This window comes from Sinocyclocheilus grahami, unplaced genomic scaffold (assembly GCF_001515645.1).
Source record: "Sinocyclocheilus grahami isolate Dianchi unplaced genomic scaffold, SAMN03320097.WGS_v1.1 scaffold634.1, whole genome shotgun sequence".
Classification (NCBI taxonomy): domain Eukaryota; kingdom Metazoa; phylum Chordata; class Actinopteri; order Cypriniformes; family Cyprinidae; genus Sinocyclocheilus; species Sinocyclocheilus grahami.
Window position 1 is genome coordinate 533,503 of NW_015505813.1, and position 27,191 is coordinate 560,693.

At 36.1% G+C, this 27,191-nt stretch overlaps 1 protein-coding gene across 3 annotated transcripts in view; it reads right to left on the minus strand.

Moving 5' to 3' along the window:
• Positions 1-27,191, minus strand: part of LOC107558185 (alpha-N-acetylgalactosaminide alpha-2,6-sialyltransferase 3-like) — a 97,489-nt gene that overhangs the window by 31,514 nt on the left and 38,784 nt on the right. For all 3 annotated transcript variants that reach the window (XM_016241806.1, XM_016241807.1, XM_016241804.1), the window contains exon 3: positions 8,086-8,495. In XM_016241806.1, coding sequence (XP_016097292.1) covers positions 8,086-8,495 — 410 coding nt within the window. The remainder of the gene's footprint in view (positions 1-8,085; positions 8,496-27,191) is intronic.

The window sequence follows — 27,191 nt, forward strand, 5'->3', positions numbered from 1 at the left end:
ACTCCAATGGTTCAAGTCTTACCTCTCAGGTAGGTCTTTCAGGGTGTCTTGGAGGGGTGAGGTTTCTAAGTCACAACTTCTTGCTACTGGGGTTCCTCAAGGCTCAGTGCTCGGACCTCTTCTGGATGTCATCATTAGGATCTGTCATTCAGAAGCATGGCTTTTCTAATCACTGCTGTGCTGATGACACTCAACTCTACTTCTCATTCCAACCAGATGATAATACGGTAGCTGGTCGCATTGCCAGAGAGACATTTCTAGCTGGATGAAGGACCATCACCTTCAACTCAACCTTGCTAAGACAGAACTGCTCGTAGTCTCAGCCAACCCAGCACTTCATCACAACTTCTCTATACAGATGGGTTCGTCAACCATAACTCCTTCCAGGACAGCCAGGAACCTTGGAGTTGTGATCGATGACCAGTTAAGCTTCACAGACCATATTGATACAACGGCCTGGTCCTGCAGATTTACCTTATACAACATTAGGAAGATTAGACCCTTCCTATCAGAGCAAGCTGCACAACTCCTTGTCCAAGCTTTTGTTCTCTCCAGACTGGACTATTGTAATGCTCTCTTGATGGGCCTTCCTGCATGTACTATCAAGCCTCTGCAACTGATCCAGAATGCAGCAGCGAGAGAGGTCTTTAACGAGCCGAACCTATCAGAGCAAGCTGCACAACTCCTTGTCCAAGCTTTTGTTCTCTCCAGACTGGATTATTGTAATGCTCTCTTGGTGGGCCTTCCCGCATGTACTATCAAGCCTCTGCAACTGATCCAAAATGCAGCAGCGAGAGTGGTCTTTAACGAGCCGAAAAAAGCTCATGTTACACCTCTCTTCATCAGTTTTTCACTGGCTACCAGTAGCTGCTCGCATCAAATTCAAGGTACTGATGTTTGCCTACAAGAATATTATTATTTTCAAATATGAATATGAGTACATTTATGTACATATGTGCATTTTATGTACATTTATGAGTTTTTATGCAGTCTAGAAATGCACTGGTTCAGAAATTTGCAAGTTTGCGAAATTAAATGTTTATTAGATGTTTAAAGACTTTAAGTGATATAAATATGAATTTGCTTAATGTTGACAGTAGATGAGAAAGAATTATCCTGTTTGCTTTTCTACTAATAACAGAAAAACAAACGCTATAATACATTCTCATATACCATTTACTAATAATTTATTAGACAGAACTGTTAAAAAGTGGCAGCAATCTAATGAAGACAGAGAATTGCCACTGGCGCGTTCTCAGCTTTCAAAATCATATTCCCGCTTCTGACACATCGGCCAAACAGAGAAACTTATTGGCTGATGCCAATAATAAAAAAAATCCATATATAGTCTGATACATTGGCCAGATCAATATATCGGTTTACCACATTCATTTTCACAACTGAATACAGAAAATCATAAATTTTAAGATAATCTGTCAATTTGTATCCACTTTTATTTCCAACCTACAGTAAATTGGAAAGATGCACCTCTATACATTTTTGCAATTCCAAAAATGTACCTAAATACAATTCACTGCAGTTTCCATCTTAAATGAACAGTAAATAGTGGCAGTAAAACACCAACAATTTTTATTCAGAGCAGTTGGGTACAAGTCCTGTGAAACACAAATTGTGATAGAAGAGCTCAAAAACGTGTAGAAGCAAGAACAAATGGCATAGTTGCTTCAGTTAATGCTTTGTTATCTCACATTTGCTTTTGGTTTGGTTTAGGGTAGGGTTTAGTGTAAGTGGTACTTCCTGTGTTAAGCCTTATTAAACAGGGAGTTTACTTTGGCCCTTTTTGTAATGTCTACTGTTAGAACTGACAATCAGCCTCAGATTGCTTTCCCTTAGAACAGTACAGTATCAGGAGAGAACACAATTGCTCAAACTGAGCACAATCATTCTCCTGGAACGCTTAAGATCTCATTCATCATGTGCTACATTAGAGCTGTCATCACACATTTCTGAAATGTCATTGCTGCTCACAATCAGATGGGTGAATGTCTGACACTCAGAATAATGGGCTGTCTTTCATTCACTCCCCCTACTGGTTCACACTGTTGGCCTCTGATTGATGGATCACACTGGACTAATGTGACAGAAATGGATGTTCTGATGAACTCTTGGGATTTCATTCAGTGTTTGACAGGTATTTAAAACTGGATTTAGGTGTGAACAATGTGAAAATTGAAACTCAAATAATACACAGAGATAAATAATGCACACATGCAAAAAAAAAAAAAAAAAAAAAATCAGTTTTGCCATAATTAAAAAACAAACAAACAAATAAATTTAATAATAAAACAGAGAATCATTATTTTGAATTGTAATACTATTTCACAATATGACAGTTTTTACTGTATTTTAATCAAATAACTTTTGACTGCATTTTTGATGCAGCCTTGATGAATATAAGATACTAATTTCAAAAATTGAAACCAAAAAAAAGCAAAAAGAAAAAAAAAAAAGCAAAAAAAAAAAAAAAAAAAAAAAAAAAATCAGTTTTGCCATAATTGAAAAACAAACAAACAAATAAATTTAATAATAAAACAGAGAATCATTATTTTGAATTGTAATACTATTTCACAATATGACAGTTTTTACTGTATTTTAATCAAATAACTTTTGACTGCATTTTTGATGCAGCCTTGATGAATATAAGATACTAATTTCAAAAACAGTAAAAAGAAATATTGCAGACTCCAAACTTTTAAAAGGCAATGCAATGAAAAGATTATACCAGACTACCCAAGGTTTTCTTTTCAAAGCTCCCCTCCAAAAATAAAAAAGAAGAGAAATTAACAATATGCTCAACATAGAATAGGTGTATTCAAGTGTCACTGTATTTATGGACTGCATATTTAATGTATTTTTGAATAAATTAATTCATTCATGTTAAAAGTCATTTTGTGACAAATGTCATTGACCCCTGACACATTATTCTAAATTTGACATCAGTCTGTATGTGCTGTAATAAATCCAATACAGATATTGATACACCAACAGATGTAGCAATCTGTCTTTATGAAAAACAAAACTGTTTATTTCAAACTGCCCCAAAAATCGAACAGCCATTAAATTCATTGCCAAGTAGATCTCAAAAGGATTCAAATATGTGTTAAGTGGCAGGTTGCAAGCTCTCCTGTTCATATATTACTCTATATTGAATAGTTCCCAGTAGAACCTAACCAGTGTGAAATTGGTGCAACTTAATTTGCCAAGGGAAAGAAGTTATTGTTAGGAGCTGATAAAACCTTTATCTTATTTTATTTTAAAAGATGCAAGATGCAACAAAAGATTTATAGAACATTCCAATGCCCTAAAAAGTTTTCAAAAAAGTTTTAATGCAGTTTAGAGTTGTTGTTGTTGTTGTTGTTTTTGCTATTATAATTGATTAACTGAATGTGGATTTTAAATGCACCAAGTACTTTATTTTTTGCATTTGTAACAATAAAAGAAGATTGCTAGGATTTCAACATCTAATCCTTTTTTGGATACACAGTGTATAATTTCAAGAATTCAGTTTTTTACACTTTTTGGAGGAAATTAAAGTCACCAAGACATTTACTTTAGTATTGTGACGGATATCTGAGTGAAACAACTTTCTTTCTTTCTTTTTCTTTTTTTTTAAGAACTAAAATAGGAAAAAAAAGTTTAAAAAAATACCTTGATTTCATCTTTTGAGAATTGATTGGAGCGTGAAAAGTGGGCATTAGGTTAGCGGGAGAGGATAAAAAAGTAAGAGAGATTTGTGACAGCCAAAATAGAAAGCTGTTTCTGAGGGGAAGAAATTTAGTGCATTTTGAAATGTTTCATTGTTTTAAATAATGTGTACCGATAAATTATGCACAATAAAAACCAATAACCTACATTAAGATAAATTAATACACAACTGTATTATAAATTTAAATGACCACATTTATCTCATTTAGAAAACTGTTGTTGAAGAAGAAGAGGAAGAAGAAGAAGAAGAAGAAGAAGAGGAAGAACAACAACAACAACAACAACAACAATGATAAATAGGGCCCATTATAATTTTATGTTTGACTTCACAGTGGAACTCTGGTTTCAAAAGGTTTCAAAATGGGATTTTTCGCAGCAATGCAAGCAGGGTGCGAACTACAGGGGAGCTAGGGGGCGCTCGGCTCCCCTTAATAAGACATGTGCTCCCCTGAAAATGGGATTTGTGAAATTTTGGGGGGGTCTCAAAAAATATTGACTGTGTTATTTTGACGTGCAATTTCAGTTTTGTGTAATGTGATCATCGTGGATTATTATGTGTAAAATTGCAAAAATATAATTCATTCATGCATGACGGCGATTTAAACCTAATTCACTTCAATAAAGATAACTATACATGCTATTCTTGTCATGAGCATCAAGGTGTGGGGGCGCTGCGGTGCAAATTCCACTCATGTTTAGTACCTGTTAACTCAAAGATTCGTAGAAAAAATATAAACACTGGACTCTGTGGTCGATTCTGTGTTAAGGTAAGGCATGTTATTCGCAATTATGTGTTGTGGCTGGGTTGTTATAGGTCTGCGTGACCCTCGATGTCTTAGGCCTAATTGAACAGAGGAATTATGGTATTCTTCTGTAGCCTGACGATGAGTAACTTTAACCGTTGTTTCGCAATTATGTGTTGTGGCTGGGTTGTTATAGGTCTGCGTGACCCTCGATGTCTTAGGCCTAATTGAACGGAGGAATTATGGTATTCTTCTGTAGCCTGACGACGAGTAACTTTACGTTAACCATTGTTCCTGTGAACTCAAAGACAGCCCGATGCTTTGTTTATAGACTATTTGTGGGTGGGTGTTTGTTGTTTCACCTATCAATTAGTGTGTCGATAAAGTATAATTGGGTAAATCCTGTATAGTGACTTATCCTATATAGTGCTTGCATAAAGCAAGTAGTGCATACACTTAGCTGTTATATATCTTTGTAAGTCATTGTAAGCCCTCTTTTGAGGCACGCGCAAGCACACGAACCCCCCCCCCCGTTATAAAAAAACTAAAAAACAAGAGGGCTCCCCCAAAGTCCACGGTACAGTTCCAACACTGAATGCCAGAGAAGAACCATTCTAGGTTCCCCAAAGAACCTTTCAGCAAAGAGCTCTTAAAAGAACCATCTTTTTTGTTAGTGTGAAGGACGTTTAAAAAATCTAAAGAAGCTTCTTCCTCTATAAAGAACCTGTTGGTTCCATGCATGTTAAAGGTTCTTCGTGGATCCACAGATACCAATAAAGAACCGTTATTGTTATGATTCCATAACTATTATGTTTTTCTGTTATAACCGCATCCATGGGCATTTAAGTTATTTTGAATTCTGCCACAGCTTTCTGTGATGTATTAGCGATAATTTGGTGCCTTTTAACTACACTGTCCAATCGCAGGTGTTGTTTGGAAGTGAAGCTGCTCCGAAAATGTGATTTAGAACAAAGGCTTTGCTGCCAACTGTTTCCTGACATGCCGATCTGCTCTATTAAGGCTGATTTATTACTGACATTACACACACATCTGCTCATGGCCATGCATTCACACTATTAGTGACTCTTCTCTATGCGGTAAATGGCCGCATCTCACCTACCGGATATACAAACTGCAGCACACTGTTAGAGACATCACTATCTGCTTGCGTTTCCCCTAAAGAAATTGATGTAGGATAAAGGATAATCCTCTCCAGCCCTCCTTAGGAATATCTCTTATCTGTGCTATAACACAACAGCATTAGGGCTATCATGTGGGGATTACTCTTGAAAGGCAGAACTATCGTAGCATTTCAGTCGGACTGATCAAATGTAATCTAAGCCTCTCCATGAAATAGAGATTTTTTGGAGACTTTTTAGAGAGTTACAGTGAACCTGCTGATTTTATGAGCACTCAACTTCAAATGAAACATTCATGAGGGTGTTATGTTATGGTCTGATGACTGTAATGAGTAATATCAACAGCTGATTAATTCCTGTGCTATGAGCGCACAGTGTGCCAGACTCATTAGCACACAGCGAGTGCACTTCGGAACTCAAATAACCTTGAGAGTCCATTGATTTCTTCTGACAACATCTCACCTTTGGTACTGCTGGGATGTTGACAACAACATGAGGAAGATTGTACCTACTCTGCCTTCCTGAGAACATTGAGTTACTGAAGTGCCATTTTTCAAAAGGCTACAGATATTTGTATTGAGCATCTAAAGAGGACAAGAACACATTGGCTTCAGCTGTGACATGATAAAATGAAATGTTCAACTGACATTCCGGGATTCATATTGGTGCGTAATCTATCTCAATCAATTTACCTAATTCTGTTAGTAAGGCCTTTAAAATCTTCAAGATTTTAAAAACCTTATTAAAACACACACACACACACACACGTTTGGTTATGGGTCTTTTTCCCCCCTCTGCATTTCCACAAGTTGCACCACATGACCTTGACTTAGTGGACAAAAGTTTTCCAAATATTAATAAGCAATAAGTACAATCACATTTTATTAATGAATAAATATATTATTAATGAAAAATACTATTGTATTATATTTGATTATATATATATATATATATATATATATATATATATATGATAAACGCAACACTTTTGTTTTTGCCCCATTTTTCATGAGCTGAACTCAAAGATCTAAGACTTTTTCTATGTACACAAAAGGTCTATTTCTCTCAAATATTGTTCACAAATCTGTCTAAATATGTGTTATTGAGCACTTCTCCTTTGCCGAGATAATCCATCCACCTCACAGGTGTGGAATATCAAGATGTTGATTAGACAGCATGATTATTGCACAGGTGTGCCTTAGGCTGGCCACAATAAAAGGCCACTGTAAAATGTGCAGTTTTACTGTATTATATCTGTATCTGGTGTGACCACCATTTGCCTCACGCAGTGCAACACATCTCCTTTCGCATAGAGTTGATCAAGTTGTTGATTGTGGCCTGTGGAATGTTGGTCCACTCCTCTTCAATGGCTGTGCGAAGTTGCTGGATATTGGCAGGAACTGGAACACACTTTCGTGTACGCCGATCCAGAGCATCCCAAATATGCTCAATGGGTGACATGTCCGGTGAGTATGCTGGCCATGCAAGAACTGGGATGTTTTCAGCTTCCAGGAATTGTGTACAGATCCTTGCAACACGGGGCCGTGCATTATCATGTTGCACTTGGCAAAGGAGAAGTGCTCACTAACACAGATTTAGACAGATTTGTGAACAATATTTGAGAGAAATAGGCTGTTTGTTTACATAGAAAAAGTCTTAGATCTTTGAGTTCAGCTCATGACAAATGGGGGCAAAAACAAAAGTGTTGCGTTTATAATGTTGTTCAGTGTATATATAAAATACCAGTAATAATAAATAATATATAGCAGTTGCACCAAATGACATTTTTCAACCTAAAATAAAAATCTGATTTTAAGAGACTTCCTGCTTCCTTTTTTTTTCTACATGTTTCCGCATGTTAGTTGCACCACATGACAAAAAATTCAAGATGGACTAGTTTTTCAAATATTAATAAGCACTGAAGCAGTTTTTTAATAAGAAATAATGATACAAAATTATGCCAGACTACTTATTTTTTCTTCATAACATTATCTTAATATGTATCACCCTGACATTTTTTACTTCCCCCATGAAATTCTAAATTTTAATACAGAAATGAAAAATATGTTCATCATAGATGGTGTATTCAAGTCATTTCATGTACAGTATAATGTAAATTACATTTGAATGTATTTTTGAATAAATGAATACAGAAAAAGTAGTGTTACATCCAAAAAATGAAGTTAGGGTTCAGTTTAATTCAATTAAATTCAATTATACTTCCTTCAATTATTCATTTGAATAGCAATTATCCATACCTCAATTGAATTTCAATTAAAATTGAATTGAGATTCTCAATTCAGATATTATGAACGGTGCACAACCCACGGATACGAGCAACTTTCTGGAACCTTGTGAGTTAAGGTTTTATTGTTACAATTAAAGATGTTTAATGTTTAGAATCTGGGCCAGATTTACTACTGCCTTCATATAAACAGTGCACCTCAAATGGGTGACAGTGCTTACAGCGTTCTCACCTGTCTTTGCCCGTCTCCTTCTTGAAAACTGTGTCGCAGTAATTCATGCGTTCTTCTGTGGTGACGTAGATGCGCGCATGTGGGTAGTTTTCCACCGCTTCCCGCAGCATGTTGTACACAATACCCTTGCCATCCTGCCTCATGTTGCGCAAGGGTCCCCACACCACATAGACAGTCTCATTCCCCTGGCCAAAGAAGTGCTGGGGTTTTTGGATTAACAGAGGAACACTAGTGTGAGACACCACTCTCAGGTCTGTCCTGCGGCCCACATCCCTCTCAAAGCCCCGGGTGGGTGCGTTGTTCATTCTCCATATGCAGGAGGACTGGTCGATCTCAGCTCCTGCCTCACGGCCCAGCATCTGGCCAGAGCTGGACACTATACTGCAAACCTCACAATGCAGCTTCAACGGCTAAAGGAGAGAAGATGAAATTGGTAAATTAGCATCAGAGGTTCATTTAAATCATGCACTACAAGTTTTGATAGTCTATTTTGACTATGTTAACCAAACAATGCTGCAGCTTTTCATTGTAGTGACAATACTAAATCTATTGGCATGTGTAGTCAAGTTAGTTTCATGTACGTACAGCTTTATTACAATGTATGTTTAAACTGATTAATGGAATTATTATAAAATACAGTTCAAAGACTGGGGTTGGCAAGATGTTTTAATATTTTTAAAAGGTTTTTTTTTATGTCCACCAAGGCAATAATTCTGAAATATTATTACAATTTAAAATAACTGTTTTTAATTTTGTAATTTATTCCTGTAATGATAAAACTGAATTTTCAGCATCCATTACTCCAGTCTTCAATATCTCATGATAAGAAATATTTCTTGAAAACCAAATCAGCATACCTGAATTATTTCTGATTATTATCAATACGGAAAAATTGTGCTGCTTAATAAAAACTTTGTTTTAATATACATTCAAAATAATTATATGAATGAGTTCTTTGGAAGAATTTATTTGAAATATAAATATTTAAAATATCTCTACTGTAACTTTATTGCAATTTAATGCAATATCTATACATATATATATATATATATATATATATATATATATATATATATATACACACACACACACACACACACAAATACATGCATATACATATACACACACACACAGACAGATAGATGATAGATAGATAGATAGATAGATAGATAGATAGATAGATAGATAGATAGATAGATAGATAGATAGATAGATAGATAGATAGATAGATAGATAGATAGAGAGAGAGATAGATAGACATTTATGTTCTTAGTGCCCATTTATGGCATAAGCAACAATTACATTTATTTTCCCACTGCATCATTCATTTAAACCTTGGTCTTACAACTAAATCCATTGAGTGGCTTTGTGGATACGTGACATTGAGGTGATGAGAGGTGATGCTGTGTGCTTTCAGGTGCAGCCAAGTGTGGCATGATTGTGATTGTTTCTGCTATATTCGGTTCTTGTTAGAGTCACGCATCCCACAGGAAGAGAATCCACTTTTATAGTGGAAAGAAATATAAAGCTTTATAAGAAACTCTTATCCATCTCAAATAGTCAGGTTATCCTGTGTATACTCCTGATTTCTGTGAACAAAACTCTTTCTGGAAAAACATAGCAAGCGATATGATGGGACAGCTACAAATTAAATTTTAGTTCTGATTTGATTAACGCCAGTACTTGGCCTGGAAAGTTTGAGAACCACTGCAATAGATGTAATAGTCTGCTTAGTCTGCTTGCCAAATATACTAAAAATGTGGGTATGCAGAGTGTGAAATTCTGCTTTGACAGGATCCATAAATACTTACTCCTTCTAACCAGCAGTGTAATGACTAATCATCAACACCATGGCATTAAATCTATTACCCTGGTCTTTCTATGTATTCGCTTAGAATACAAAAGGGATGCTGAGTGCCAAGAGACTGGCCTAATAAATTAGAGCATGTTTGCCCTGCTTGGCTGATCTGCCGATCTGAGTACAAATTGCTATTGCTCAAGACAGGATAATGGTGGCAGGGGTCGATCAATAGCTTATGACAGACCAGCAGATCAGTAACAATTAGGAAGTAATTTGAGTTACATCTCTTTAAATGTTACATTACTCACATTATTCTATGATTATAAGAACTGATAAGACAACCACTGAATCACTGTGACTGTGACACAGTGAAAAACAACAACAGTAAGCCTTCAGACAGACTTAGTGCTTGGAAAATGATAGACATTTGGCTTCCAAAAGTGGAAATGAAATTATGTGTATCAGCAGATGAAAGAAATTAAAAAAGATGCACAAGCTACAGTATTTTTAAAGGCTTCTTTTAGTCAGTTTATTGATTATACCCTGGTATCTGTTGGCTCATCTTTTACTGTGGGTGTCGTGGAGGAAGAACGCAACATTGCATCCGATAATGGCGGCTGCAAAGTTTAACCAACCGCAATCTCTGGGACATTCGAGTATACTGATCGCTACTCCAGTGATTAAACCCGCTTGTGAAATGGCGGCCGCACCAGAGCACACTCACATAATGGCGGCGACAGCGGAGCTCATTTGCAAAATGGCGGAGACAACAAAGCCCCGTCATGTCACAGCTGCCAGTCCTGAGTTCAATCATGTTACTGCTGTCATTCCAGATCCTCGTCACATCTCAGCTAATCCTCCAGAGCCTTGTAATGTCTTTGCTGATCCTCCAGAGCCTTGTAACATCTCAGCTGATCTCCCAGAGCCTCGTAACGTCTCAGCTGATCTTCCAGAGCCTCATCACATCTCAGTTGATCTTCCAGAGCCTCGTCACATCTCAGCTGATCTCCCAGAGCCTCGTCAAGTCACAGCTGATCTGCCAGAGTCAAGTCAAGTCACAACTGATCTTCTAGAGTCAAGTCATATCACAGCTCATCTTCCAGAGTCAAGTCAAGTCACCCCTGATCTGCCAGAGTCAAGTCAAGTCAAGTCACCTTTATTTGTATAGCGCTTTATACAATACTGGTGTGTCAAAGCAGCTTTACAGTGTTAAACAGAAAAATAGATTGTCAATAATGCAAGAAGACAATAACAGAGTCATTTTTCCAGCTAAAGACATTTATTGTCTTAAAGTTCATTGATGATTCAGTGATTTCATCATCCAGTTCAGCTCTCTTCCAATAGTGTCTGTGCAATCAGTCAAGCATCCCCAACTAAGCAAGCCAAAGGCATCAGCGGCAAGGAACTAAAACTCCATCGTGACAGAAATGGAGAAAAAACCTTGGGAGAAACCAGGCTCAGTCGAGGGGCCAGTTCTCCTCTGGCCAGATTACACCAGCATGGTGTGGATTAATCCCAGCCAGGAGAGGACTTGTCTGGTTCCCGTGGTCAAGTCACAGCTGATCTGCCAGAGTCAAGTCACAGCTGAGCTGCCAGAGTCAAGTCAAGTCACAGCTGATCTGTCAGAGTCAAGTCAAGTCACAGCTGATCTGCCAGAGCCACGTCCTATAACGGCTGTCGTACCACAACCCTTCACAGTCCTGTCCATCACTAAACATCAGAGGTTGGCATCCAGTGGGGAGGATCCACTGCTGGTATCAGTACAAGTAGCTGGTGTTACTAAACCAGTGCACTCAAACCCTCCTGTTCCCAGGGGCAGACTGGCCATCTGGCATATCAGGAGTTTTCCCGGTGGGCCGACGCACTTTTTGGGGCCGATACTTTGACCCATCATGCAGGGACAGCGGCACATTGGATTGTTTTCTGCATTGACAATGTAAATCCAATCGCAATGCGCCATAGTGATGAAGTATCTTGCTCTACCTATATAAATATTGCTTCACCGCTGGAAATATGTGGAAATATTACTAAGTCTGTAAACAGGATGTTAACAGAGGCCAGAGACGGGACATGATAAAGATAGACGCAAGAGGAGAGAACAGACAAATACTCTACAGGCAGAGCAGCTCACTGTTCACGATGCTTGAAATATTGGAAGAAAATTCTAAACATTGAATTTGGGGTGAAGGTTTATAAGAATATCTCTTAAGGGAGCTCACTGTCTTCAGAAAAGTTTTGATGGCATTGTCTTTTCATCTTACCTCCGTATAATAGGCTACATATAAATGAAAGGGAACACATTAGTTTGGGGACCAGTTCTTACTATTAACTAGTTGCTTATTAGCATGCATATTACTAGCATATTGGCTGTTTAGTAGTATTTATAAAGCACAATGCCTTATTCTGCATGATCATATTTTAGATCCCTTAACCCTACCCCATACCTAAACTTAACAACTACCTTACTAACTATTAATATGCAGCAACGTAGTAGTTTACCAAGGCAAAGGCCATAGATAATAGTTAGTTAATAGTGAGAATTGGTCCCCAAACTAATGTGTTCATATGCTGGATGTCAAGAAGATAAATACTTAGGAGGTTTTTAACATTGAGAGGTCTCATAGTGTTTTGTCAAAATCATGAGAGTTCCAAATGAACCTGCATGCAAGCTAAACTTTTTCTCTCTACTAGTTACCAGTAGCTACCTGCATTGAATATAAGGGTGAACCACATCGGGATCTAATCCCTCCTACCAGTATGAAATAATTTAGGGAAGATTGAGAGACATTTCAGAGAAGCTGTAGACTCTTGCTTGTCCTTCTATTAAGACCCAGTCTGTCTCAACTTACTGCTGGACTCACAACTTACACTGATCTACACATATCAATGGGATGGTTGGACCAGGAACACACTGTCATTGGTAGTCATTAAACCATTCTGGAGCATCTGGACTGTGCCTGGGTTTCATATGCCAATCTGGGCAGAATAACAAAGAATATATGCACAGATGGAAAAACACACAGGAGAAATAAATAAAGTGATTTGATGTATAATGGATTAATTCAGATGCACTGCTACAATATCATATATTTGCATAGGAAGTATAGAGTATAGCAACACTAATATACTGTATAAAGCAGTGGGTTATCATGCACATCTTTTGTGCACCTAATAAAAAATATCAATAGTAAAGCCTCCCCTAAAACGCAGAAGGAAATTATGCCTGTTAGAGGATATTTTTTGTTTTACAATAAAACATGTTGATAAGTGAATACCTTTATGCATACTGTTTATGCTATCGGTTCATAGGTCTGTTTTATGACTGGGCTTCATGCATTAACACTTTTACTTTTGATCTAAAGCCCCATGCAGAGTTCTGCACCTCTAGATATGTTAAATCAGACTGAAAACAAGGTCATAAAGAGAGAGAGAGAGAGAGAGACCAAATGCAAATAGCAATGACTAAGTAAGTGTGATACAAAGCAGACCAGAGCTTTTATCATGAAAATAGTACAGCTGATTAAAGACAAGCATGTTTGTCCTAGATTTTCAGTTCTACTTTGGAGACAGGATGTAGTTTGTAGTTTATTGTACTTAACATGTAACGAAATGAGTGGTAATTAATTCACTTAAAATTAGTGATTAGACTTTCAAAATATAATATAGATCAAAATATAGATGAAACTTTATGTGGAATTCTTTGTCTTGACATAGTGTAAAAGAATACTTTACTGAAAATGAAAATATAAAATTATACTCACCCTTAGGTTACCCAAGATGTAGATAAGTTTGTTTCTTCATCCGTATAGATTAGGAGAAATTTAGCATTACATAATTTGTTCACCAAAGGGTCCTTTGCAGTGAATGGGTGCCATCAGAATGAGAGTCCAAACAGCTGATAAAACATTACAATAATCCACAAGTAATCCACACAATTTCAGTCCATAAATGAATGCTTTGTGAAGCAAAAAGTTGTGTGTTAGTAATAAAAAAATCCTTCAAGATGTTTTTTAAAGGGGTCATATGATGCTTTTTTCAAAGCTCATTATTTTGCGTATTGGGTGTAATAGAATATGTTAGCATGCTTTAATGTTAAAAAAATTCACATAATGTTCATTATTGCAGATCCTCAATGCACAGTCTTTCTAAAATGTGTTGATTTCTACAAAGCCCCTCCTTCGAAAAGCACAGTGTGCTCTGATTGGCCAGCTGACCCAGTGCATTGTGATTGGTCGCACATATCAAGCATGTGTCGGAAATGTAATGCCCCTTACCATAATTGTGAAGTTAAGCTTTCAAAGCAATTATAAGAACAGTTAATAATGTTCTCAGTTTTACTATATCACAATGGGCACATCCTGTTTCAGCTCTACTTGAGCGTCCAGTGTGAAGCAGAACACGTAATGAATCATGTTTGTCGTCTTTTTGACGCCAGTTATAAGCAGAGAACAGAGGATACTACGTTTGTATTTCTGTCTGCACTTGTGATCGTAAGAACGACAAACAATGTATTACTCTACACTTGACCAAACTCTGCATTTGAACAGTCAATAGCAAATTATAAAACATACTTACTGGCTCTGATTCAGAAGCGACAGATTGTCCTAACAAAGTTGGAATTGCCCCATTTTTTAGAAACAGCCTTTCTGCACAGCCGGCCTTGTACTCTCCCAGGTTCAGGAAACTTTCCTCCGTAAAATGTGCTGCACACACTTGAACATTTGGGTTGTATTGTTCTGGGACAGTGTTGTAAATAAATAGGGCCTTTCACACCACGGGAACCTTTTCATAGTACCAGAACTAATTGTGGAACTACCCACTTTTTGGCGTTTTCGCACCGCCGGAACGGGGTGCGATTTTAGTACCGGACTGCCTTTTTCGAGAACCAAATTAGCTCCTACTCCGGAGCAGGGTCTAACCAGCACAACTGGTACTACCCGTGACGTAAGTAGACATTGATTGGCCAAACGTGTACGAAAACGCCTTCACCCGCCATGATTTAAAACGCTGCGTAAACACTGTAAACATTGTGTCAACTTATTTTGCAAGTATGGAGAACAGCGATAGATGGACGGATGCTGAAGTGCAGGCACTTGTAGCAAATGTAGCACTGCCAGTTGTCGTTGGAGATTCTTAGTCCTCCTTTCCATTCTTTCAATCGCTTTACGTATACGTCGACATTCCATGTCCATTATTGTGAAAACCGCGAGACACAACAAAAAAACAGCTCCGATCACAGTGTCCTCCATCCTCCTGTTGTTAACGTTGTTCTTCTTTATTTCCATTGTTGAACGCCGTGCACAAATGACGTTGCTGTCGACCAGCTTACGTCACTTCCTAGTACACACTGTCGGTGTGAATGCAACCCTTTAAATGGTACTGGGAAATAGTTAGTGCAAAATCGTGCAGGACTTTAGTACTGTACATTTCGTTCTGGAACTAAAGCGGTGCGAAAGGTCCTAATGTTAACCACTGACTCCTAATTGCACCCACTTTCAGAAAGGTAAAAAAAGTGCTTTTGCTTTTGCATAGAAATACAAAGCATCTCCATGTCATGGCGGCAACAACACTACCTGAAACCATGCCTTCTTTCTTTGCGAATCCATTTGGGTGGTATTATGCAAATATTTCCACATAGTGATGTAGATATGTGAGGGAGAATTCAATCGAGGCTTTTCTGGCCTGTCTGGATGAGCATTCTCTTTTAGATAAAAAAAAAATCCTTTTGTAGGAGACTTTGAGCTTTGTAAATTTGCAGATCTTATACATGCACAAACAGCTACAAAACACACTAAAGTAAAAGGAAAACGCATCATATGACTCCTTTAGCTTCAAACTGTTGCTTTCGAATAAAAAACTAGTCCTCAATTCCTATTGCTTTCTTCAGTAAAAAAGCTGTCTCTTCTGAATCAGGAGAGAAACATGCACAGATCAAACTGTTTACAGGTGAAACAGTCCAAAACAATTCAAAGCAAATATGTTGGTGGATTTTCATTTGAGAGGACAACAGGAGAGGGACTTTTACACTGGAGAAAGTTTTATTATGAATTATGGACTATGAATTGTAGATCAAAAGTGACAATTCAAAGTTAAATCGCCTTATTGGATTTGTTTTATAAACACATAGCTTTTCACTTCACCAGACATTAATTGATTATTGTGACAACTGATTATTGTGATGTGTTTAATCAGCTGTTTGAATCCTCATTCTGACGGCACCCATTTACTGCAGAGGATCCGTTGTTGAGCAACTGATGTAATGCTAAATTTCTCATAAGCTGTCCTGATGAACAAACAAACTCGCCTACATCTTGGATGGGCTAAGGGTGAGTAAATTTTCAGCTAATTTTCATTTTTGGGTGAACTATTTCATAAAGGGAAATCTCTTTGCAAATTTTAAAAAATCAAAATATTACAGAAATCTTCTTGTGCATGACATCAAATAAATGAGCAATGAGAGATTAAAAGTAATAATATTAGATCACCTAAAAAGTATCATCTACGAATTGTAGTTGTGTCATTCGTAATTAATGTCTCATTACTTTTCACAAGTAATCTACCCAGCACTGCTTGAAGACATAAACAAATGGTTTGCATTGTAGGATCCTAATCAGTTAGGGATAGGTACACAAACACATATGATTCACTAAGAGAATGAATACTGGGCTTTTAAAAAGAAGCACGTCTTGTGCAAGCCTGAACCCCTATTTGAATGAAATGTATTCTTTTGTTCTGAAAAAATGTGGAATTGTAATTACTACACTATTTAATTATCTAACAGTGCTTATACAATTCTGGTAGACAAAAAGAAAGAGAGATGAGAGAGAGAGAGAACTCAATTGTCATTTGGTATTCAAACCAGAGATGGAATACAATACTTCAGACTACTGCAAGCCTTGATAAATTGAACTCTGCAAGCATTTTTTAGCATTTTGAGAACAGAATTATTGTTGCCTGCCTCACTCAGCAGCCTAACTCCAGTGAACACAATAAAACCAAAAACTAGTCCTGATTCACCTGGCAAAACAAACACGGTCTCTGTGACACTATGCATAAAAGATGATGCATAAATTAAGGCTAGCTTTAGAACTGTTGGATAAATGTTTATTTACCATAAGCTCTATTTGCTAGGAATAAAAAGCATAAACAATATTTGCCTAAATGAAAAATCGTAAACAAGTGCAAAAATAAAGATAATCTATGACTAATGGGCCCATTGCTAGCTGAGAAAGTTACATTTGCATATTTAGTTGGGGTCCATATGCTGAAACATTAATTTTGCTTTCACTGCTTAAAAAAGCAAATTCAATTTAACTCCACTTTTGTTTGATGGCATAATAACATTTAGAAGGAATAATGCATTATATATCAAGATTTAATTAGTAAATGAATCAAAATGTGTATATTTGTTCTACAATATTTTGATGGAATCCTGTAAAAAGTTATTCAAATTAATCTTTCATGAAAAAATGCAGTAGACAGATGCTGATGTCAGTTTGAGATAGGGTGACCATATGTGCCATTTATATGGGACACGTCCTGGCCATGATTTTTATATTGCCTAAAACATCTAAAGTAGTTTGACCAATAACATGCAGGTATTGTACATAATCGACCAATCGTGAGAAGGTGAGAACGATCAAAGCGATGCAAATATGCGCACGTGTTTGTTCGTTCGTTCGACTTGAAGCTGCACACCGATCGTTGTATGACACCAAAGTACCACGAGAGCGATTTGAAAGCATAAGGAGCCGTCTGCTCTGCTCTCTATAGCTCTCGTGAAATAATGTCATACAACGATCGATCTGCACAGTGCTAACAGCCAAAACCTGGATTTTAGGCAATATAGAAATCCTGGCAAGGGTGCATCCAGTAAAAATGAATACATTTGTGTTTATCAAGTCATCTCCAGGTAATAAATAAAGTATATGAACAATGCAGTTCTAATTGACATAGCATTTATTACAGTAAACTATTCTGCCTTATTATGTGATAAAAAAGTATTTGTAGTATATAAACAAATCATTATTATTGGTTATTGTCCAGCAGTTATCTGATTTCTAAGCCAATTAAAAGATAGAAATTAGAGAAAAATTTAAGTTGCCCATACACTGCCAGTCTAAACCTATTTGAATGAAATGTATTCTTTTGTTCTGAAAAAATGTGGAATTGTAATTACTACACTATTTAATTATCTAACAGTGCTTATACAATTCTGGTAGACAAAAAGAAAGAGAGATGAGAGAGAGAGAGAACTCAATTGTCATTTGGTATTCAAACCAGAGATGGAATACAATACTTCAGACTACTGCAAGCCTTGATAAATTGAACTCTGCAAGCATTTTTTAGCATTTTGAGAACATAATTATTGTTGCCTGCCTCACTCAGCAGCCTAACTCCAGTGAACACAATAAAACCAAAAACTAGTCCTGATTCACCTGGCAAAACAAACACGGTCTCTGTGACACTATGCATAAAAGATGATGCATAAATTAAGGCTAGCTTTAGAACTGTTGGATAAATGTTTATTTACCATAAGCTCTATTTGCTAGGAATAAAAAGCATAAACAATATTTGCCTAAATGAAAAATCGTAAACAAGTGCAAAAATAAAGATAATCTATGACTAATGGGCCCATTGCTAGCTGAGAAAGTTACATTTGCATATTTAGTTGGGGTCCATATGCTGAAACATTAATTTTGCTTTCACTGCTTAAAAAAGCAAATTCAATTTAACTCCACTTTTGTTTGATGGCATAATAACATTTAGAAGGAATAATGCATTATATATCAAGATTTAATTAGTAAATGAATCAAAATGTGTATATTTGTTCTACAATATTTTGATGGAATCCTGTAAAAAGTTATTCAAATTAATCTTTCATGAAAAAATGCAGTAGACAGATGCTGATGTCAGTTTGAGATAGGGTGACCATATGTGCCATTTATATGGGACACGTCCTGGCCATGATTTTTATATTGCCTAAAACATCTAAAGTAGTTTGACCAATAACATGCAGGTATTGTACATAATCGACCAATCGTGAGAAGGTGAGAACGATCAAAGCGATGCAAATATGCGCACGTGTTTGTTCGTTCGTTCGACTTGAAGCTGCACACCGATCGTTGTATGACACCAAAGTACCACGAGAGCGATTTGAAAGCATAAGGAGCCGTCTGCTCTGCTCTCTATAGCTCTCGTGAAATAATGTCATACAACGATCGATCTGCACAGTGCTAACAGCCAAAACCTGGATTTTAGGCAATATAGAAATCCTGGCAAGGGTGCATCCAGTAAAAATGAATACATTTGTGTTTATCAAGTCATCTCCAGGTAATAAATAAAGTATATGAACAATGCAGTTCTAATTGACATAGCATTTATTACAGTAAACTATTCTGCCTTATTATGTGATAAAAAAGTATTTGTAGTATATAAACAAATCATTATTATTGGTTATTGTCCAGCAGTTATCTGATTTCTAAGCCAATTAAAAGATAGAAATTAGAGAAAAATTAAAGTTGCCCATACACTGCCAGTCTAAAGTTTATTTGGATTTATTTGATCCAAAGTACAGCAAAACAGTAAAATTCTGAAATATTTTTACTAGGCTATTTAAAATAACTATTTTTTATTTGAATATATTTTAAAATGTAATTTTGTAGTATATAAACAAATCATTATTATTGGTTATTGTCCAGCAGTTATCTGATTTCTAAGCCAATTAAAAGATAGAAATTAGAGAAAAATTAAAGTTGCCCATACACTGCCAGTCTAAAGTTTATTTGGATTTATTTGATCCAAAGTACAGCAAAACAGTAAAATTCTGAAATATTTGACTAGGCTATTTAAAATTACTTTTTTATTTGAATATATTTTAAAATGTAATTTATTGTGATTTGAAAGCTAAATTTTTTTGCATCATTACTCCAGTCACACGATCCTTCAGAAATCATTCTGATATTCTGATTTGCTGCTCAAAAAAACATTTATTATTATTATGATGTTGAAAACAGCTGAGTAGAATTTTTTCAGGTTCCTTTGATGAATAGAATGTCTGAAATATTTTTACTAGGCTATTTAAAATTACTTTTTTATTTGAATATATTTTAAAATGTAATTTATTGTGATTTGAAAGCTAAATTTTTTGCATCATTACTCCAGTCACACGATCCTTCAGAAATCATTCTGATATTCTGATTTGCTGCTCAAAAAAACATTTATTATTATTATGATGTTGAAAACAGCTGAGTAGAATTTTTTCAGGTTCCTTTGATGAATAGAATGTTCAGAAGAACCACATTTAGGCTATCTGAAATAGAAATCTTTTGTGACATTATACATGTCTTTATCATTACTTTTGATCAATTTAAAGCATCCTTGCTATAATTTCTTTAAAAAAAATTATACTGACTAAGCTTTTGAATGGTATAGTGTATAATGTTACAAAAGCTTTTTATTTCACATAAATGCTGATCTTTGGATCCTTCTATTCATCAAAGAATCCTGAAAAAAATTTGTCAACTGTTTTAAATATTGATAATAATAATAATAATTAAAAAAGGCTTAGCAGCAAATCAGCATATTAGAATGATTTCTGAAGGATGTGACACTGAAGACTGGAGTAATGATGCTGAAAATTCAGCTTTGATCACAGCAATCATTTTAAAATATATTCAAATAGAAAGCAGTTATTTTAAATAGTAAAAATATTTCACAACATTACTGCTTTTGCTGTACTTTGGATCAAATAAATGCAGGCTTGGTGAGCAGAAGAGACTTCTTTATAAAACATTAAAAATCTTACTGTTCAAAAACTGTTGACTGGTAGGTTATATAGATTACAGAAATATTATATTGTAATATATATATATAACATTTCTGTTCCCCTCACTTCTGAAATGATGGCTACGCCCCTGGATTCAAGTAATCTCGCATTTTCTTACCATTTTATATCTCCATGAATAGAGTAGGGTTGGTATTATATCCTTGAACAAAGTGAGAATACAAGGCCGTACAAATCAGCATAAAATACAATATAAACACACACAATGTATACTAGTACAGTATAAAGTTGAAAGAGAGATAGGCTGACAAATAAAAGTGTAGTCTGCACAAAATTGTATGTTATTTTATTCGTCTTGTCAAGAGTTTTGAATTTATTGACTTTGACTTGAATTTATATGAATTATCTTAAGACACAAAATTTGTTTAATAATTTATGCAACACAGTCGGAAAAAAGTGTCAGAGAAAATAAAAATGTTGTACAAAAATGTTATTTCTTATTTTTATTTGTCTTGTCAGGATACAATTCGTTTAACATTGACAACACAATAGGAAAAAAGTGTTGCAGAGAGGGGAAAAAAAATGTAGGTTGTACAAAAATAGCCTATTAGCTATTTTTATTCGTCGTGTCAAAATACTAAATTCATTTGACATTTTTCTGTTAACACAGTAGGAAAAGTGTCGCAGACAAAAATAAATAAATACGACATCTTTCATTTAAAATTATAGGCTAAGCAAAATATAAACAAAACAGAGTTGTACGTCCTTAAAAGGACAGCACATCCTTATTCTGCTCTGTCACTCATCGACAACCTGCCTGTTCTGTCTGAGGGCCGTATATTTACCACAGGTACAGCCTGCTCTGAGCATCGTTATGCACATGCTGCGCACAAACCCCGCAAATAAAACGCATGACGTTTAAAGCATGCATCCAACGCGTGCATAACAGTCCTGAGCGCAAGCTGTACCAGTGGTCAATAAGAATAAAGCGCAGATATGCTGTTTTAAATGGACGTCGGGAACGGGATATTGTTAGACCGCCCACTCCCGTTCAAATTACACCAGAGTTACCGACCGCTACCGCGTTTTATTCAGGAATTTAATCCCATGGCACAAAAAATCCGGTGTAGTGCCAAAATTTGCACGCTGCCAGATTATGCACCCCCTAGTATTGGTAGGTTTAGGGTTAGGTGTGGGGGAGGGGTTAGGATTAGGGGTGGGGATTAAGCAATCAGGTAGCGACTTCAACGATGGGGTGCATAATCTGGCAGGGGTGCAGAATTCGGCACAACACCTGTCGCGGAAATGCAGACCTCTACAGTGGGCCTCCACAGGAGTCTGTTCCACTACTTAATTTTCGACCAAAAAAGTGATCTTGATATGCATGTGTGACGGCACCAAAGGTCGCATAAAACATCCTCTGTCGACAGAGCCCAGTTTTTAAGTGTATAGCACTATGTCCTTGGCACGGCTATCAGCCTAAACATCGCTCACTGTTAAAGGGCAAGTCACATATTTCTGTCAAAATAAATGTCAGTGGAGGCACATTTATGGTCTCTGATACGATTTAGTCATGTTGGAGCATAATCCTGTGTATACATTAATGACATTCTCAATCAAATACCCCTGGGTTTGCTGCAAACAAGGACAAAAATAGACTAGAAAGGGACAAAAAAGAATATATGCAAAGTCAATAAAACCAAAAACAGTCTCAACACAGATTAGGCTAACAGTGCATTTGAAATGGCATACATGATGCCTGTGTAGGGGACTACAAAGGGAGAATAATCATGACTGATCCGAACCAAAAAAAAAAACTTCAAAGGGCACTTTGAAAAGAAAGTTTTTTAGAGTTCAACTGATGCACACTGTGAGAACTTCTCTGTCTAGATCATTTCTTCAGAAATCTGTACAAGGTTTGTCAAGAATAATGTAAATCAAACCATTTGCACCTGAAATGTGCTTTAATTGAGTAAACAAAATGCTGTGGGTAAAACAACAACAACAACTAACTCAGTAGCTCAGTTAAATAACAACAGCAACAATAATAAACTTGCTTTTGCTTTTGGAAATGATTATTGCTGTTGCAAGCATGTTGTAAATTCTTTGTTATTCTAACAGATGAGTTGAAGGAAAATAGGGTTGCATTTTATTTTAAGGTGTCCTTGTTATGTAATTATGCAATTAAGAACTAATTAAGAAATATGAATTAATGTACTTTCTATAGTAAGTACACGTGACGTGTAACAATGGCACTAAAATAAAGTGTTATAAAAAATAAACAAACTGGAATTTCAATTATTTAATAATTTAATATACACTTTTGTTTACTATATCCTGTTTAACTACAGAACACAATTAATATATAATAAAATATTAAAGTAGTTGTTTATTAATTAAAAAAATTAAATACGTTTTCATAAAGTTTAACAATTTAAAAGCATTTTATTTTGGTTTGCATTCTAAAAAGGTTATAAAAAAGGTTATTAGTGAGTCAAAATAATATATTATCTATATTGTAACGGGGCTGACGAGACGCGAGACGTGTGGATCCATCTGCAAGCTTTTATTTAAGAGACGTGGTCATAACAGGCAGGGTCGAACAATGGCAAACAGGTATATGGCGGGCAAAACACAAAAACAGTCCTAGGGCTAGCGTAGGTCAACGATCGGCAGACAGAATCACAGGGGCGAGACTAGAGGGATAAATCCAGGAAAACAGGCAAAGATCAGAAACTGAGAAAACAGAAAAGGCAAGGCAAGACAAGGAAACACGGGCAGGATAGCAGAAACTAGGAATAATAACCGGCTAAGCAATACTCGGCAGAGAATGGTTGTTTGAGTGAGTGTTATATAGTGAGTGAGTGATATGAAACAGCTGTGTGCAATCAGTGCTGTGTGCAATCAGTGCAATGAATGATGGGATATGTAGTCCGGGGTGCTATGCAACAGTGTGTAGTGCGACAGTCAATGAAAATGGAAAGGGTGACCTCTGATGGCTAGCAGACGGAAGTTCATGGACCGGATTCGTGACACATATAAAAACTTGTATGTATTAATTATATTAATCCACTCACTGCATCTCAAATAACAGCACAGATTAATTTAATAATATCATTGCTTTAAATTTGTACAAATACTGACTAACTTTGTAAGGTACTTAATTTTTTGAACTATGAGGAATAATGCGTACAATTTCAAAGTGTTAGCTCACCTACATCATAATTATGTAAAATAAATTAAATAATTTTTACTTAAATATATTAATGAGTCAACAACAGTTTTCAACAAGATTTGAAACAACATTTACTCCAGATTTTACCATTCAAATTGAAAGTATCTTCATTTTAGAAAGTGAAAGAACAATAATGAACATCCAAAAATGTTTTTCTTTTCTTTTCATTTTTTTTTTTCTCCAGAAAATCTGTTGTTCATCTTGCAACTGTCCACTGATACAGTCACCCCTGGTTTTTCCATAAAGTAAGTCCATCATTCACATGGAAAGCATGCAAGAATGTGTAAGAATGATCATTTAGGAGTTACTGACAGCTTGCACAGCAACCTGTCTGAAAGCTCACAACCTGATATGTCACCTGACAGAAGGCCACAACCTTAACCTTTCTGACCTCATGAGACACCATGAATGATTCATGGGACACACAACATGAATTTTGCTGACACTTGGCCTTACGTTACCTGCGGGTAGGAAAGAGACATATTGATGTTGGAAATTGTTCTAAGAGCTAAAAGCCTTCGGCTAACTTCCCTGCGGCTTTATGAGACAGATTGGAAAAAAAAAAACGCTCTGAAGTCTGGGTTGCTTTTAGAACACTGATTGTGTTGTTTGTGTGGTTGACGGGCCATTGTGGACCGGGTCCCTGTTGAGCCAGATCAGTTACTTGTGATTCATGTGTTTCTAAGGGCTAGAAAAGCAAAGTTGGTTGAAATGCAAATTGATATATTTGGGCTCTGCGCAGCTGTGTAGACAGTTTGGATGTTAGAATATGGTATGTTCATGGTGCTGCTATTGTATAAGAAAGTGAATGATACACCCCATTAGTCCAACAGCCCAGATAAAATAAGACATTTTTTCTAACAAGAAGAATATGACCTCACTTTATCAAGCTACAACAGCTCAGCACAAGCATGTAAACAACATTATTTGGGAAAAAAAAAACTTTTTTGCAGGACTGTGCTTTATTTCTGTGGATATAGATGGATACCAAGAAAGTTTAGAGACAAACTTTTTTTGATTGTGTCATTGTCTATGTTTGTGCATACAACGTGGATAAGCTACAACGGGTACAATATTATTTTCTCATTTTAAATCGCTCTTCAGTTGGTTAATTTTTTAGTTTGTGGTGTTTTCAGCTGATGCATGCAACACAACTTCACTAAACATTATTTGTAGCACGTCTACATCAATAATTGCAACAAACTTTGTTTTTGTTACTTTTGATATGAAAAGTATTAGCTTTCATGTTCTGGCAATTTTATAAGTTCAAACGATAAATGACATTTTGCCGCTCTTTAATGTGGCATGACAGACTGCTATAGCATGTGAACCAAATATATATCAGAATAATATCAGAAGATATGTTGAACTTACTGAAATATATCATGTCTCATGTAATAACTCAATCAATATTCCAACCGTGGAAAGTTGTTTGTTTGTTGTTTCATGGTTGGCATCATCTGAGGTCCTCTGAGTGGTTGGCATCATCTCTTCTCAGGTGTTCTGCATCACTAGCTCCTTAGTAACTGATTACATTGTACACATGTGTATTGCTTAGTTCTGATTAGCCTGATTATATGCTCTCAGTTTCTTCAGTTCTTTGAGAGGTATTGTCTTTAAAGGTGGTGTAAGCGATTTCTGGTAGCCAATGTTGACATTTGAAACCACCAAAACAAGCACGCCCCTACCCCAAAAGGGTCTCGCCCCTATTTTGATAGCTCCGCCCCACACATACGTATGCAACCCAGGCAACGATTAGTTCTGTGAAACAAAGCAAAACCAATGTTACATCGTGTCTACACCGGACGCAAGTGGCGTGGTGCGACAAAATACTATAGAACTCATTATAATCAGTGATGCTGTCTACACAATAGATATATATATATACAGTATATATATATATATCTATGGTCTATACTGGATGCGGCGCGGCACGACACGACAAATCCCTGACAGAAAACTGCTGCTGCGTTCTATTCTTGACGTTTTGACACAAATTTCAAATGATTTTCAACGGTCGCTTTGTCGCGTCCAGTGTACTAGACAGACTTTAGCTGTTGCAGTTTAATAGCAAAGAATTAAAAAGAGACATATAAGAAGAAACTACTGGCACACCAAACACAGATGAAACTGAAATACCTTCTCAAACACTCTGATTCAGTAAGTATGAAAACTGATTGATGATATGATATATTGATGATATGATTTTTTTTTTACATTTCACAGGCATTTCAGTAAGCTTTGCTATTGTAAAGTGGAAAGCTTGACAATTTAAGCACAGAATTTATTAAATATGTTATTGTTTTTGCAAATATTTTGCCACAAAACATCACAGGACTTAGAAAATATAATATAAAATTATGAAAGTGGAATTTTAATTGGGTTTCCAGCTTATTATAATACTTTAACCTAGTAGTCCTACTAGACGAATACTATATGTCTTGGTTTCATTGAACAAAGACAGAAGCGGTAAACAGACTTACCCACCCAATCTTAGTGTATGGCAGAAGTTCAGAGCAAAGTATTGACAAGAACATCAGCAGAAAGATGAGGGCCATTCATCTCGCTATGAGCTGACAGACAGAGACACTGATCTGACAGGTAAGCCTGCTCTACCCTGAATGTGAGGCCCCTGACTACAACACCCACGCTCCATCATTTCAGACAAGAACATGTTTCTAAGTTCTATTTGTGACTATAAAACAATTCAAATACAAAAAAAGCTACAGGTAAGCTACAGTAGTACAAAATGTAAGCTAACTAAAAAACGCAAACCCTTTAAAGACTGTCAGTTTTTTTTATTATTTCAATGAGGAGTAAAGATGAGAAGAAAAGGTAAATTTCAATAAGAAGAAAATGTAAGATTTCTATGGTCTAAAACAAACTGTTTTTGGTGAGGAGAGTTTTGTGAGCTCAATTATTTGGAGGTTAGAGAGGCTGCCCAGCAACTAAAAGATATTTCGTTCAGGCATGACTGTTGTAATAGCACTTTGTAACCTTGACAAGGGTATTCAACACAGCTTTAGTATTAGGATCATCTCTGCCCCTGTATTTGTGCATAAAGTGGGATGAAAGCACAAACAGCAAAATAAATCTAACCTTCCTGACCCATTTCAACCATACTAAATTGCATTTAAAAAGCTGGATGCTTTTAAGAGATCAGATTGAAGCAATAAATCCAATACATTTTTTTCTCTTTCATTTCTTTAGTAATTTTTTTTGTTCCATTGTTAGTAGGAGAACAAGCAAACCTCTGCACTAATTGTGGCAATAAATCACCTGAA